The sequence below is a fragment of the Euprymna scolopes genome, chromosome 41, assembly GCF_053919585.1.
Source record: "Euprymna scolopes isolate OS-2025 chromosome 41, ASM5391958v1, whole genome shotgun sequence".
NCBI classification, from domain to species: Eukaryota; Metazoa; Mollusca; class Cephalopoda; order Sepiida; family Sepiolidae; genus Euprymna; species Euprymna scolopes.
In genome coordinates, this window is record NC_136522.1 from 45542413 (window position 1) to 45555159 (window position 12747).

The following is a 12747-nucleotide window of genomic DNA, read 5'->3' on the forward strand; positions in this document are numbered from 1 at the left end:
TGTTGTGTTTAAAAAAAGATTTCAAAATGATGAGTATTTTGAAAAGATTTTCTTCGGACACTCACTATTATAGGCACCGCCAAAAATGGCCGAAAAATCAAGTTGTTGTTGTTTTTTAAAACGAAATTACATTTATTAAAATCCATTATTTCTGAGTAACTTTTTTTTTTCCAGAAAGATAAAACCCTGAATTTTATCATATAGAAAACAGAATAATGTAAAACTTTTTCTACTATTTTTAATTAAATTTTAAACGTTAAATTTTCCCAAAAAGTTAACTATTGACATTTTTTGTCTTGCACAAAAAACGTACATAAATATTTAAAAAAAAGAAGGTTTTTGAAATAATTAATTTATTTATTTATTGTCTAACTAAGATTTAGGATGATTTTCTAAGAGAATATGCAAAAATATTATAATATAAGTACCTGAATTTCAAATAATTCCACTTATTCATATAGGTAACCAGATATTTCGCGTCGATCTAGAGTCTACAGCGACACTGTTTACGTTTGCGTTTGATAAGAAAACTATGGAAGACCAAACAGGCCAAAAAAACTTATTTTTCAGTGACGAAAATTTCAATGTATTATTAAGCTGAGGCTGGCCAGTACCAGATGGGTGACCATTTGTATAAGTTTGGTTTTAATGTGTATGTGTGTGGGGGCCAGGCTCCCCAAAATGGGGGTGGGGGCAATTTAAAGCAGAATAAAAAAAATTATTTCAGCGCGTTTGGTCCACCGTAGTTGAAAGGCGGCAAACGTTTTCAAACGGGATCGAAAAAAATGATGCTATTTTTAACACAAAGAGCACAATATTTATCGAATTTTTTTTTTGTATCGATTATTCAAAGCATGCCCTGTTTAATAATGGTCATGCATTATTCGGCTCGCTAAAAAAAATTGTTAATTTATTTATCAAAAATTTTAAAATGGCTTTTTTCGTATAAATATTAAAAAAAAAATTTTTTTTTGTTTTGCTTAACTTAAATTAATTATTTTACTTAACATATTCACCGAATTTCACACTTCAAAACTCAAAAGCGGGATAATTAAACACAATCGAAGTTCTGATATTCAGACGTCAAAATAAGGTATGCAAACAATTTTTTTTTTTTTTTTTTTAATCTATAATTCTGTCCCTTACAACAACACAATATCTTGTGTTCAGTTTCAGATGATTATTTTAAACATATTTGTTCCCACTTCAAAACAAGGGGGGGGGTTGTAAGCAAAAAAAAATATATATATATAAATATCGTTTATGAAAAATAAGTACACTGTTATAAAGTTCATTCTTCTCCTAATAATCGCTGAAAATTTCGTATTGATCGGATAATTACCTGATTTTTGGTAGATTTTTAAAAAGACGGTCCGTCAAAAAGTACTGACCTGCCCCCTCCAGTTTTGGCGGTGCCTACACTATTAAATAAAACAATCTTTTTACTATGTTTATTCGTTAAAAAGATGATTGAACAGTGTTTTCTCTAGTGGTACGTAGCAATTTAAAAATATAATATCCGAAAAAATCGTTATGAATTTGAATCAAGACTTCTGTAGTATTAGTGATAGCAGCAGCATGGCGTAAACAGACGTTTTGTTTTTGTTCATTTTTATTCTAAATCGATTTTTTTTAATTGAAAATCTGGTTATAAAAAAAATTCTTACATGTTTAGTTAGAGCTATTTTGTTATCAACCATACAAATATTTAAAAAAAAATTGGGTAGTAGTAAATTTGAAAATATTTTAACAAGCGAAAATGTGAACTATGATTGTTTTGGTTCACGTGTACGAACGGTAACACACACTTCTAATTTTCATCCCTTAAAAAATGTTTTCAGTGAATTATTATCGAATGGAAACTAATCTACCTGATTATTAAAAAAAAATTAAATAAAAAAAATAATCAATATTTAAATATTTGTAGGAGGTGCTCAGTTAAAAAATAAAAACGGTAGGAAAAGACATGAAATGTAATTAAAAATCAAAATAACATTAATTCAAAATTTTTAACAATTTGTCAGCTTTAGCAAAAACTTGTTTCTTTTTTTATATTTAAATAGAATTTAAATACTTGATATTTTTCCAAGCATCATGTTTTCTTTTAGAGGGACGTCACTTTTTTTTAAATAATATTTATTTTTGTCTGTTTGTCATAATTCTTGTAAAGTTTCACAATGCGTATCAAACACCCTCTTAAAAAAAAAAAAAACTCACTTAATTCTATGTTTAATCCTAGGTATGAGGGGCAAGCCTCCTCCTAAAACCTTTAGCCTTAACAATAACGCTAAGTACAAGTCTCCCACTAAACAAACTTTCTCTGTGAGCTCATATAAGCGTAAAAAAAAAAAAAGCATAAAAAACGTTTAAAGAAAGTGCACATGATTAATCTCCCATAAAAAAAGAAATTGGTCAACTATCCTAAAACGCTAGGGTCGTCTTGAAATGGTGAATTATTTTACATTCATGTGAAACCAACCCCCACTCTAAATTCTAAAATTGTTTTTGTTTTGTTTCTATCAAGTCTTCAGGATGTTCACACATAATTTTCCTTAGCCCTATCATTAACCCAAAGTCAGAGTGGCAACCTCCCCACCTTCTCATAATTGCACAAAGACTCTTAAAACCACACATAATCGCCTTTTAGAAAACAAACAAACAAACAAAAAACACCCAGGATTTATCTATCATAGGAAAAGGGGGGGCGGATAACTGCCCTAAAACGCTCAAATGATTCAAAATGGGAAATCATTTTACATTAAATTCTAAAATAATTTTTGTTTACCTTTTATTAAAGTTTTTCAAGTTGTTCACATGCAATTGTCTATAAAGGTAGAATCACATATTTTGGAGAGGTGGTCAGATGGGGAGGGGTAGCAGAAGGTATTAATCTACAATAATACCAAAGAAATATTGCAATATATTCATTTTTAACCAATCCTAGATTTCGATTTCAGTTTTTGGCACATAAAATGCATTACAACTAAACTTTGAGGTTTCTAACTTCTTTTCTTTTAATGAATACATGGCATTTTTAAGCAATCGCAGCATATTTATGTGCATTTACTGCAGATTATTTGGAAACCATTCATTTCTGGAGATTTTTAGTAGCATATTCAGATTCCTTGCACAAAAATACACTTATATGGCATATGGTCTTAAAGAGGGGCAAATATCCAAACACGCAGGGCATAAAAATAGTCATAACTTCCTTAATTTTAATTGAATTTTAAAAATTTAAAAAGATTCTTTCTTAGCTTATCAAGCTCTTTCTATGTATACCAATATTGAAATATTTTAAGCCATTTAAATTTTTTCATGTGTATTGCTAAAATAAGATTTGACCGGTCAGTTTTCAATCTCAAAAAGCTGCAAGCAAAATCCCGGGTTATTCCGAACACTGTCAATGGTTTTCTGTTTGCTGATGACTGTGCCCATTGCAACACAGTGCAGACATATTCTCGAACACCTCTGACAACTTTGGTCTCACAATCAATAAATAAGGAAGACTGAGGTGATGTGCCAATCTGCTTTAGGAAAACAATATGCAGAACCCAACATTTCAATTAAAGGGCAAAGATTCAATATGGTTGACAAGCTCACCCACCTTGGCAGTACTCTCCTCCTTCCCAATGAAATCAATTCCAGAATCATCAAAGCAAGTGCTACCTTGGTAATTTTTATAAAAAAACATGGTTGCCACAGGTCAGAAAATATTCAGGGAAAAAAATATTCTTCAAGGTGAAAAGTCAGGGAATTTCACTTTGAGTCAGGGAAAAATGACATCTTTGAAAAAAAGTCAGAGAAAAGTGAAATTTTAAGAGTACTAATTTATTTACTGCCATCTCAGTGGTGTTTTTCTACGGTGAATAATGCGAGCTGTCAATGTCAAGGTAACACAAGAATTTCATTCTCATATGTAGCCATTGTATTGCACTGTAGAACAACATTATTTTAACAGTCCACTTACCTTGAAGCCTAGCTGAACAGGATTTCCCATGGTTACTGCTCATGGTTTAGCCTGGCATAAGAGGCTAACTGGTGGTGTTGGTACTCTGATCACTTTGGCAAAGAGTCCCCTTAGTCCCATGTTAGTAAATTTAACAGAAAAGTACTTAGATCTCCATTTCAATAATGCTTGTATTTATCTATTTCAGAAATGCTGTGATTTGGAAAGATGAGTAAGAAGACAAGTTTTAACCTTCAGTGGCTTGCAGATCCTAGCTTTTCTCAATGGACAGTCACAAAACAAAATGTGTCCCTTGTGGAAAGAACATTGAACTGGGAAATATGGGCAGAAAGGCTCCGTCTTCCCATGCAGCTGGAGATAAGCATAAGGCCCGATTGAAATCTTTGCTGAAAGGCAAACAAGAACAACAGTCACTTAAAATGCTTTCGAATAGCGATGCTTGTGTAGCTGCTTCATCCGCAGATGCAGAGGAAAAGGTTGCACCCCTTGCAGATCAGTTAACAATATCTGAACCACCACAAGGAAAACCACTGGGGCAGCGCTCAGAGGCCAAAAACGGGCAAAAAAACCTGGCTTCCTTTATGTTAAAAGATAGTGTTCTAGAAGCAGAAATTGATTGGGCAGTCAAGACAATCATGAAGCATTACTCTAGCTCATCTAGCAGCAACACAGACAAACTGTTTCAATAGATGTTCCCAGACTCTGAAATTGCTAAAAAGTTGGAAAAACATTGTGCATACTTGGTGATGTATGGATTAGCTCCCTATTTCTATGAGAAAATGCTCAGTGTCCTTTCTAAAGCAGAAACATTGTTTTCTGTGTCTTTTGATGAGTCCTTTAACAAAGTCATCCAAGAAGAGCAGATGGATCTCCTTGTAAGGTATTGGGATGATGAGGTGAAAGAAGTATTTACTCGGTATTTTGGGTCAGAGTTCTTAGGTCATACCAGAGCTGCAGATCTATGTGACAAGTTTTTGAAAGGATTGTAACCCCTTAATCAGGCTACCATGGTTCAGGTTTCCATGGATGGGCCCTCCACAAATTGGAAGTTCTATGAAGAGCTTGTGAAGTTGCTGAAGATTTTGTTTTATTTTGAACACAATTTGACACTGCATCCTCTTCGGCAAAGTTGGTCAATATAGAACTTGAAAAAGAGGACAACTTGCTACCTCCAAAGGATGTTGATGTTGGATTTGTTGTTAAGGCCATTACAAAAAAGCTGCAAAAAGACCGGAAAGTTTCTCAATTGCAGATATTCTCCATTTTCTCTGAGTGACAAACTTTCTTAATAGCAGCAACAGCAAAGACTCTGGAAAGATGTCTCTTGAATTACAAACTAGTGAGAAGTTTGTCTGCCCTTGATCCAAGACACATGGCCCTTCAGCCTGATGATGCAACTCGAAAATTCGAGAGACTTAGCAAAACTGCTAGTGTGTCACCAATTCAAGGCAGATGAGTGTGATGTAGCCAAACGACAGTTTGATGTTCTTCTGACTGAAGTTCAGAAGTATCACAAAGAAGAATTTGAGGCATTCACCACTTGTCAGAGGTTGGACAAATTCTTCTTCAAGTTCTTTGCTGAAAAGCCACACTACAATGTCCTGTGGAAGGTAGTGAAATTGGTTTTAGTGTTGTTGCATGGTTTTTCAGAGAACAAATATATCCTTTTCTGTAACATGGGAGAGGATACTGTGAAGGCATTTAAAACTGTCTATGATGGGGTGAAGCACATGAAATGTGAATTTCATGACATCCCAGTCAGCAAGGAATTGCTCAAATCCTGCAAGCAGTCATAGCAGAGGTATTCTGCCTTTTCGGAGGACCAGAAAAAGCCCCCAAAAATAGTGAGGCTGAAAGTAGTATACAAAAATTGCTTTCTGAATTAAAGGAATGTCAGAAGAAGGAAAAGAGGCTACAGTCAGAGGCATCAGTATTGTTAGACAAGGCAGACAATCTTTGTGCAGAAGCTGAAAAAAGCTACAAGTGGAATCTGATCATAGAAGCAAATGCATTAAGAGCTAAAGGAAAACAGAAAAGAAGCAGATGAGGCTCCAAAAGTAGATGTAATTGTTTTGAGAGTATGTTTTGAGGACTAAAAGAAACTCTGGGATATAATTTTTTATTCAAATTAAGGAAAAACTTTTAAAAGAGCAAATATTAGTTTATTACTGTTTCCATACCGAAAGCAAAGAGTTCCAAAAATGGGAGATAACTGAATACAATTACAGTTAAATTACTATAATGCAAAGAGTATAACTGAATGTAATTGATTTAAGACCTAGACACTGTTTTTATTATTCCTCATCATCATCTATGGCAACACTTCAAAGGCCATAAATGACTAAGTCCTCCCTGATTCTCTCCTCTGATCTTGAACATGTGGTACAATGGGGAAAGAGGTGACTGGCTAATTTTCATGCATCTAAAAGTAAGCTTCTATTTTTACATCATCAACGCTCTGATCCCCATCTGGCATCAATTGAAATGAATGGCTCTCGTCTTGGAGAGGCTCCATGTTTTGACAAGCTTCTGGGTGTGGCCTTTACTCCTGATCTGAAATGGAGCACATACATCAAATCCGTTGCCAAGGTCACTGGAAAAATAGTGGAATCATTCTACCACTCCAGAAAATATCTCACTGCTGATGCAATTCTCTACCTGTGTAAGAACCAAGTACGTCCAAGGATGGAGTACTGTTGCCATTCATAGCTTTGTGGCAGACAACCTTTTCCCTTTCCTGCAACCTCTTTCCTACAGAAGAGACATTGCAAGCCAGTCTCTGCTTTATCGCCTGAGATCCAATCTATATCCCCCTCCCCCACTCACCAAACTTTCATGAAAAACACTTGTCTAACTGAAAACACTATCAATAATTCCCCCCCCCCCACTCTTTATCTGTGCCTAAACGTAAACATAGATTCCATGAACAAAGCTTCTTTCTTAGAATTGCACGCCTGTGCAACTCTCTTTCGTTTTCCTGCTGACTACAATATGCTTGTCTTCAAGTCCAACATAAACAAATTCTTGATGAGCCATTCTCATTAAGTAATCCAGTTTACCAAATTTCCACTTCTAACGATTACTACGACATTGTCCCATTGACTACTGTACACTTATTAACCCTTATCCTCGAGTGGGCTTCGGGCCTTGATAATTGGTGACTCTTTTGTAAAAAAAATCATAACCATCGGTTTAATGTCCATTTTGTATGCTGACATGTGTTAGATATTTACTTCTCAGTGAACCTATCTCTGACCAGGTCTTTATTTATCCCTCTTTTTGTCAAGTTCATCCTTATCATTTCCTTTTATGTTTTACCTTACTCTTTCTTTATGTTCTATTCCTTTCAGTTAATAAATTATTATTTTTGTTGTTTTTTTTTATAGTACTTAAGTGTTAACCATTAAAATTGGTTTGTAAAGGGAAGTAACTTATATATATTACCTCCCTTGATGGGAAAAGTTTTATTTTGTTTTGTATTGTTTTTGTTTTGTTTTTCTTGACAGGAATGTATTTTTGACAAAGTCAAAGGACAAGTCACAATCCAAAAGAAAAGTTTATTGCAAAAGTTTCTGCCACTAATGATGAAACAATCTGTGGGTAAGTTCTTTTTCTTTTCATAAAAAAATTGTTTCCTTTGTGTCATTAACAGATTTTTCTTCTTGCTACAGGGTGACCCCCACCCCTCAAAAAACGGGCCTCAACTCTAATTAGGCCCCGTTTCTTAGTGTTTTGTCCGAATGAAATGAAACTTTGGTCATAACTAGTTTATTATATTCAAAACATCACATCAATAGGTGTATCAGAATTTTTGTAGGAATTTTTGAGAGTCCTAACATGAAACTGCAAATATAAAAAAACTCGTAATTTCTCTTTTAAAAGTGAGTTGTTTATTTTCTTTATGGATTATACTTCCAAAATAAACTAATAAAGTTGTTTTAAAAGTAATAGAAATATTTTTTTTATTTAAAAAAAAAAAACAGTAATGAAATTAAATGAATTTTACAAGCTCAGTATTTTTCAATTTTTAAACTTTAAAAATCTATCAACATTTTTCTATTGATTCAATTTTTATGACATTTTCAGGGTCAATGTGAAATTTTATGCTCTTTCCAATAAACCGAATATAATATTTTAGACAAACGTTTTTTTTTAATTCACGCCCCCCCCTTTTCAAGTGTTTATTAAAAAGTAAATAATTAATTTACTCACCAAAGTGTTATATATCACAAATTGAAGATGAAAGATCAATAAATAATATATTCAAATTTAAAACAAAAAAAAGAAGTGTTTTTTAGAAATTTACCTGTAAAGTCCGAAGTTTAAAACCTTTTTTTTTAAAAAAAAAAAACACGTTGTTTGTTTGTTTGTTTTTTTAATAAAACCTTGATCCTTGCTCCTTTAATTGAAAAAAAAATTAGAGCCTGAATTACATTTTTCGAGGAGTTATAAGCTTGGAAAGACGTGGTGGAATTATTCAATATTTTCCACGAAATTTCTGACACACCTATCACATCAAAACAGGGTCTTGGGCCTTTTTTTCTCCGTTGATTGTAAAATGCTCAGAAAAACAATTGAATGTCCTCTGTTTTTTTTTTGGAGGGGGGGGGGTCACCCTGTACTTCAAAATTAGGTTACTATTTTCGGTGACAGGTGATTTATTTTTATTTATATGTTTTCAAATTTGATGTTGTATATCTCTATGCATTTATAATACTTTTATTACTACTACTACTACTACTACTAATAATAATAATAATAATGATAATGATCACGAAAAAATATATAATGGATCAAAATTAAAACATTTAAAACTGGTAAGTTTAAAAAAACAAAACAAAGGAAAGACAAAACATAAATCAATAAAGAAGCAAAAAGAAAAAATGTCTCATAATGATAATAAATTAAAGTTGTCTTAAATCCATTCAATCCATAGTTCTAGTTTGAATACTCCAAATAATACTAATTTTTATTGGTAATTACATTTGACAAAAACAAAACCAATCCAGTGTTCAAATATAGTCAGAAATCTAAATCAGGTTTTTTTTGTTTTTTTAACTTGAGAATCTTTGTCAAACTTAGAATTCCATATAGATGTCCAATTTCAACATAAGCTTTCTAAGTTTCAAAAGATGCACCCGAAGAAGGTCAGAGGTTGAATAAAAACTAACGAAAATAAATGTGCATATAATCATTTCTTTCATCTTTTTTAGTTGTGGCAAATCTTGATAATATCATAGATGTGAGAGTGGAAGAAAAAGAGTTGAAATATTTGGGTAAAGGGCGGCAGGTTGTCCTACACCTCCATACGGGTGCCATCCTTGGGATCACAGAATCTTTTACAATGGAAAATATATTGTAAGTATATTCTTACTTTTCTAATTAAAATTGAACAAGGATTTTTATTGCGTGCACATTTTATTGCAATGGGTTGTGGTTTTTATTGATTTCTTCTCATCGTTGTACTCCTTCTCTCTGACCTCTGTTCTCTCTGAAGTGCCTCAGGGGGTCTATCTATTGTGGGGCCAAATGTCGGCGACAATCGACTCTACAACTAAAAGATGACACAGGCAAGAAAAAGATGAAAAAAACGACAATGGCAAAGAAGAGATGACAAACGCAGCGGGTACCGTCGTGAACGAATATAAATCCGTTCAGGTTTATTTTTGTTAAAGAAACCGAATAGTGGTAGGAGGTCTCAGGCTGAGGATTGAAATCCAGCTGGTGTTGGAATGGGCACGGCTGCGAGGTCGTCACTAGTGGCTACAGGAAACGTGCTGTCTTGAGAAGCTGGACTGCTGGGAATCAGATGTGTCGACGGTGAGTGGTCACTGCTGCTTCAGCCATTGTCGGGGAGGTAGTCAAAACAGTTCTGCGTGGACATGACTGCTGCTGAATTGGATTGGGCCGCTGACGGAGGGATCCTTGTTGCCTGATGAGCCGGGCTGGTCTGCCTCTGGTTGGAATAACTCGATGTATTTATACTCGTCCAGCGGACGTAGTTGTAGACATCATGATTTTGCAGCATTGATCATCGTTTTTCGTTCTTGAATTGTGTTTGTTTTTGTTTCTTTAAAGTGCTGTAGGGAGTCATCTGTTTAAGGTTTATATTCGTATGTCATATCAAATTGAAGCTGGGAAAGTTGTGAGCATTATTCTAGCAGGAATCGTGCTATTCAGAGTTCCACGGAAAAATTATTCATATCAAAGTACTTGTCAAAAGGGCTGTTGACTGTGGTTTTTACATTTTGGATGGAGATCCTTTTTTGATGAGCGGTACTTTTGGTTAAAGCCGCAACACATCTTTAGACCATTATTATACCTGATATTCATAAACGACCTCCCTGATAAACTGTGTTTGAGATGAGTATATTTGTTGATGATACAATGGGCTATAATAGGCAAGAGGGAAAAACGGGTATACATATATCAAAGTCAATGGCAGAATCCTTAGAAAATAACTTCTAATCCATAGTAGAATTTACTGCTACTAAGACTAAACTTCTTTCCTTTAACAATTACAAGAAAACCTTTTCAACCACCGCTAACCATAACACCCTATCTGAGAATGCTTTTTGGTTTAACATTCACAGGTAACAATGAACTGGAACAAATACATAGAGGACATTGCAAAGGCTGCTACAAAGAAGGTGGGCTCCCTCTGCTGTGCTAGAAAATTACTCACAGATGCATCTCTACTAAATCACAATTAACCCCTGCATGGAGTATTGTTGCCACAACTGTGCTAATGCATCTATCACTAGTCTCTCCCTCTTGGGCAGGGTCCAAAAAAGAGTCTCCAATCTAATAGGTTCCATACTGTCCACTAAGCTTCAATTTCTGTCCCATCGCTGCAGTGTTTCATCGTTGTGACTGTTTTACAAGTGTTGTAATAGAATGGGCTCTGATAAACTCATCGCACTTGTACCCCCTCGATGTATATATCCCCCGACAAACCCTTTTAGCAACCAAATCTCATTCCTTCAGTGTAGAGGTCTCTAGATGCCAGAAAGGCTTCTACTCTAATAGATTCTTCTTTTGAACTGCTAGACTTTGGAATTTCCTCCCTGTTTCCTGCTTCTTTGACTGTACTGACATGCAGACGTTTAAATATAATATAAACCAACATCTCGTTCTTCTCTTTGCATCATCCCCAATAAACATGGTCCCAAATAATGAACCCTTACATCCAAGTGGTAATATGCCTTCTTTGGAGTGAACATGAGTAAAAAAACAAAAATCCATTGTTTTAGTATTTCAACATTTCAGAACTCACATACACTTATGATAAAGGGATTGAGAACATGAGCAGGTGCTTGTTTACTTTGGCAATCTTTTAAATCAACACATTTCAGGTGTAAACATTATTATATACTCACAAGGCATGGCAAAATTTGTATATTTTCCAATATTACAAATATGATCCAGTAAAAAAATAATTACAAGTAAAAATAGAATTTATTGAGTTTTATCGTATGTTTTAATGTGGAAGAGTTGTGCAACTAATTCATATGACAAACTGACTTATCTCCCTTGACTTAAATTGATTTTAAATCAAAAGTCTGCCATTTTTTTAACCAAACATAATTGGGATTATTTTTTTGTTATGACTAGTGGTGAGATGATTAATCCGATTCGGAATCGTTAATTGTAAGAATCGTGTATTTTGAGGGGCATCGGAATTGTATCGTTAAAAAAAATAACTTAGATTTACGATTCTTTCATTACGATTCTCTTATATTTTTAAGTTGAACTGTTTGTTTGAAGTGAGATTTTTCCGTCACATACATAGGTGCTGTCTGTCTGTTTCAAAACTTCGAGGCCATGATTAGAGTGAAGCTGAGAAACATAGGTTCCGCTGACGAGCCTCGTTCTGACATTCGGAAAATTTAGGTTAACAACCGGTGAAGCTACCGAAAAGTAACCCTTTTGAACAAAGATGGATATAAACAATATTTTTCAAATCAATTTCTTAATTTTACTTAAAAACAAAATGTAAACATATATAAACAAAATATTTTAGAAAATAATTTCTTAATTTAAAATAAAAATTGATTGTAAAGAATTTTTTTTTGAATAATTATTGAAAAATATTGCAAAGTGTTTACATAGCTGGTTCTTTGGGATAATAGGGGCGCCTTAAACCTCCCTTCCAAAACAAAAAAAGCTTTAGTGTTTTTACTATTTTAAAGTGCTTTTTTTAAAAAATTTTTTTTAGTTTTAAACACAAGTAGTGGCTAGTTAGAATAAATGTATTGTAATGTTTTTATTGGGGTTGAAAAACTTTTTCAGCCGCCATATTACTGATAAGACACTTCACTATGCCCATTCACACAGGAATGTATCATGTTAGAAAAACACTACCAAAGGCGGTGAAATGGCACAAAATAGTCCCAAGGTCTAGGGGTTCATACCATGCAAACGGTAAATTTGCGGCGGGTTTGATTATTAGATTCGTTGTCAGCGACCTCAAATACCCTTAGAAAAACAAATTAGATCAATGTTCTGTTGTAGCGTAAGGTAACATTTACCAAACCAATTTATTTCGATTTAAAAATTAAAATCATTGTTAAAAATATGTTTAAAAAGTCAAATAAATAAATAGGAATAATTTCAGACGATTGGATATAAAAGGCTAAAAATTTAATCAAAGATTTAGTTATTTTTAAATTTCATTTAGAAATAAGAATATTCTAGAAAGTGGAATAAAAATCAGTTAACGATTGAAGCTGCAAAAAAAAAATGTTAAATTTTAAAGAGTTATCGAAGATAAAGAG

The 12747-nt window shown here is 33.6% G+C and overlaps 2 protein-coding genes across 2 annotated transcripts in view; both read left to right on the forward strand.

The window, feature by feature from the left end:
* Positions 1–12747, forward strand: part of LOC145266501 (cytochrome b-245 chaperone 1-like) — a 68004-nt gene that overhangs the window by 49408 nt on the left and 5849 nt on the right. Inside the window, exons 2-3 of the mRNA XM_080122229.1 lie at positions 7477–7570; positions 9184–9328. Coding sequence (XP_079978355.1) covers positions 7552–7570; positions 9184–9328 — 164 coding nt within the window. The 5' untranslated portion in view covers positions 7477–7551. The remainder of the gene's footprint in view (positions 1–7476; positions 7571–9183; positions 9329–12747) is intronic.
* LOC145266675 (uncharacterized) lies at positions 4660–5246 on the forward strand. Its single transcript, XM_080122602.1, has 2 exons — positions 4660–4909; positions 5113–5246. Exons 1-2 carry the CDS (start codon positions 4660–4662, stop codon positions 5244–5246), a joined length of 384 nt encoding a protein of 127 aa, XP_079978728.1.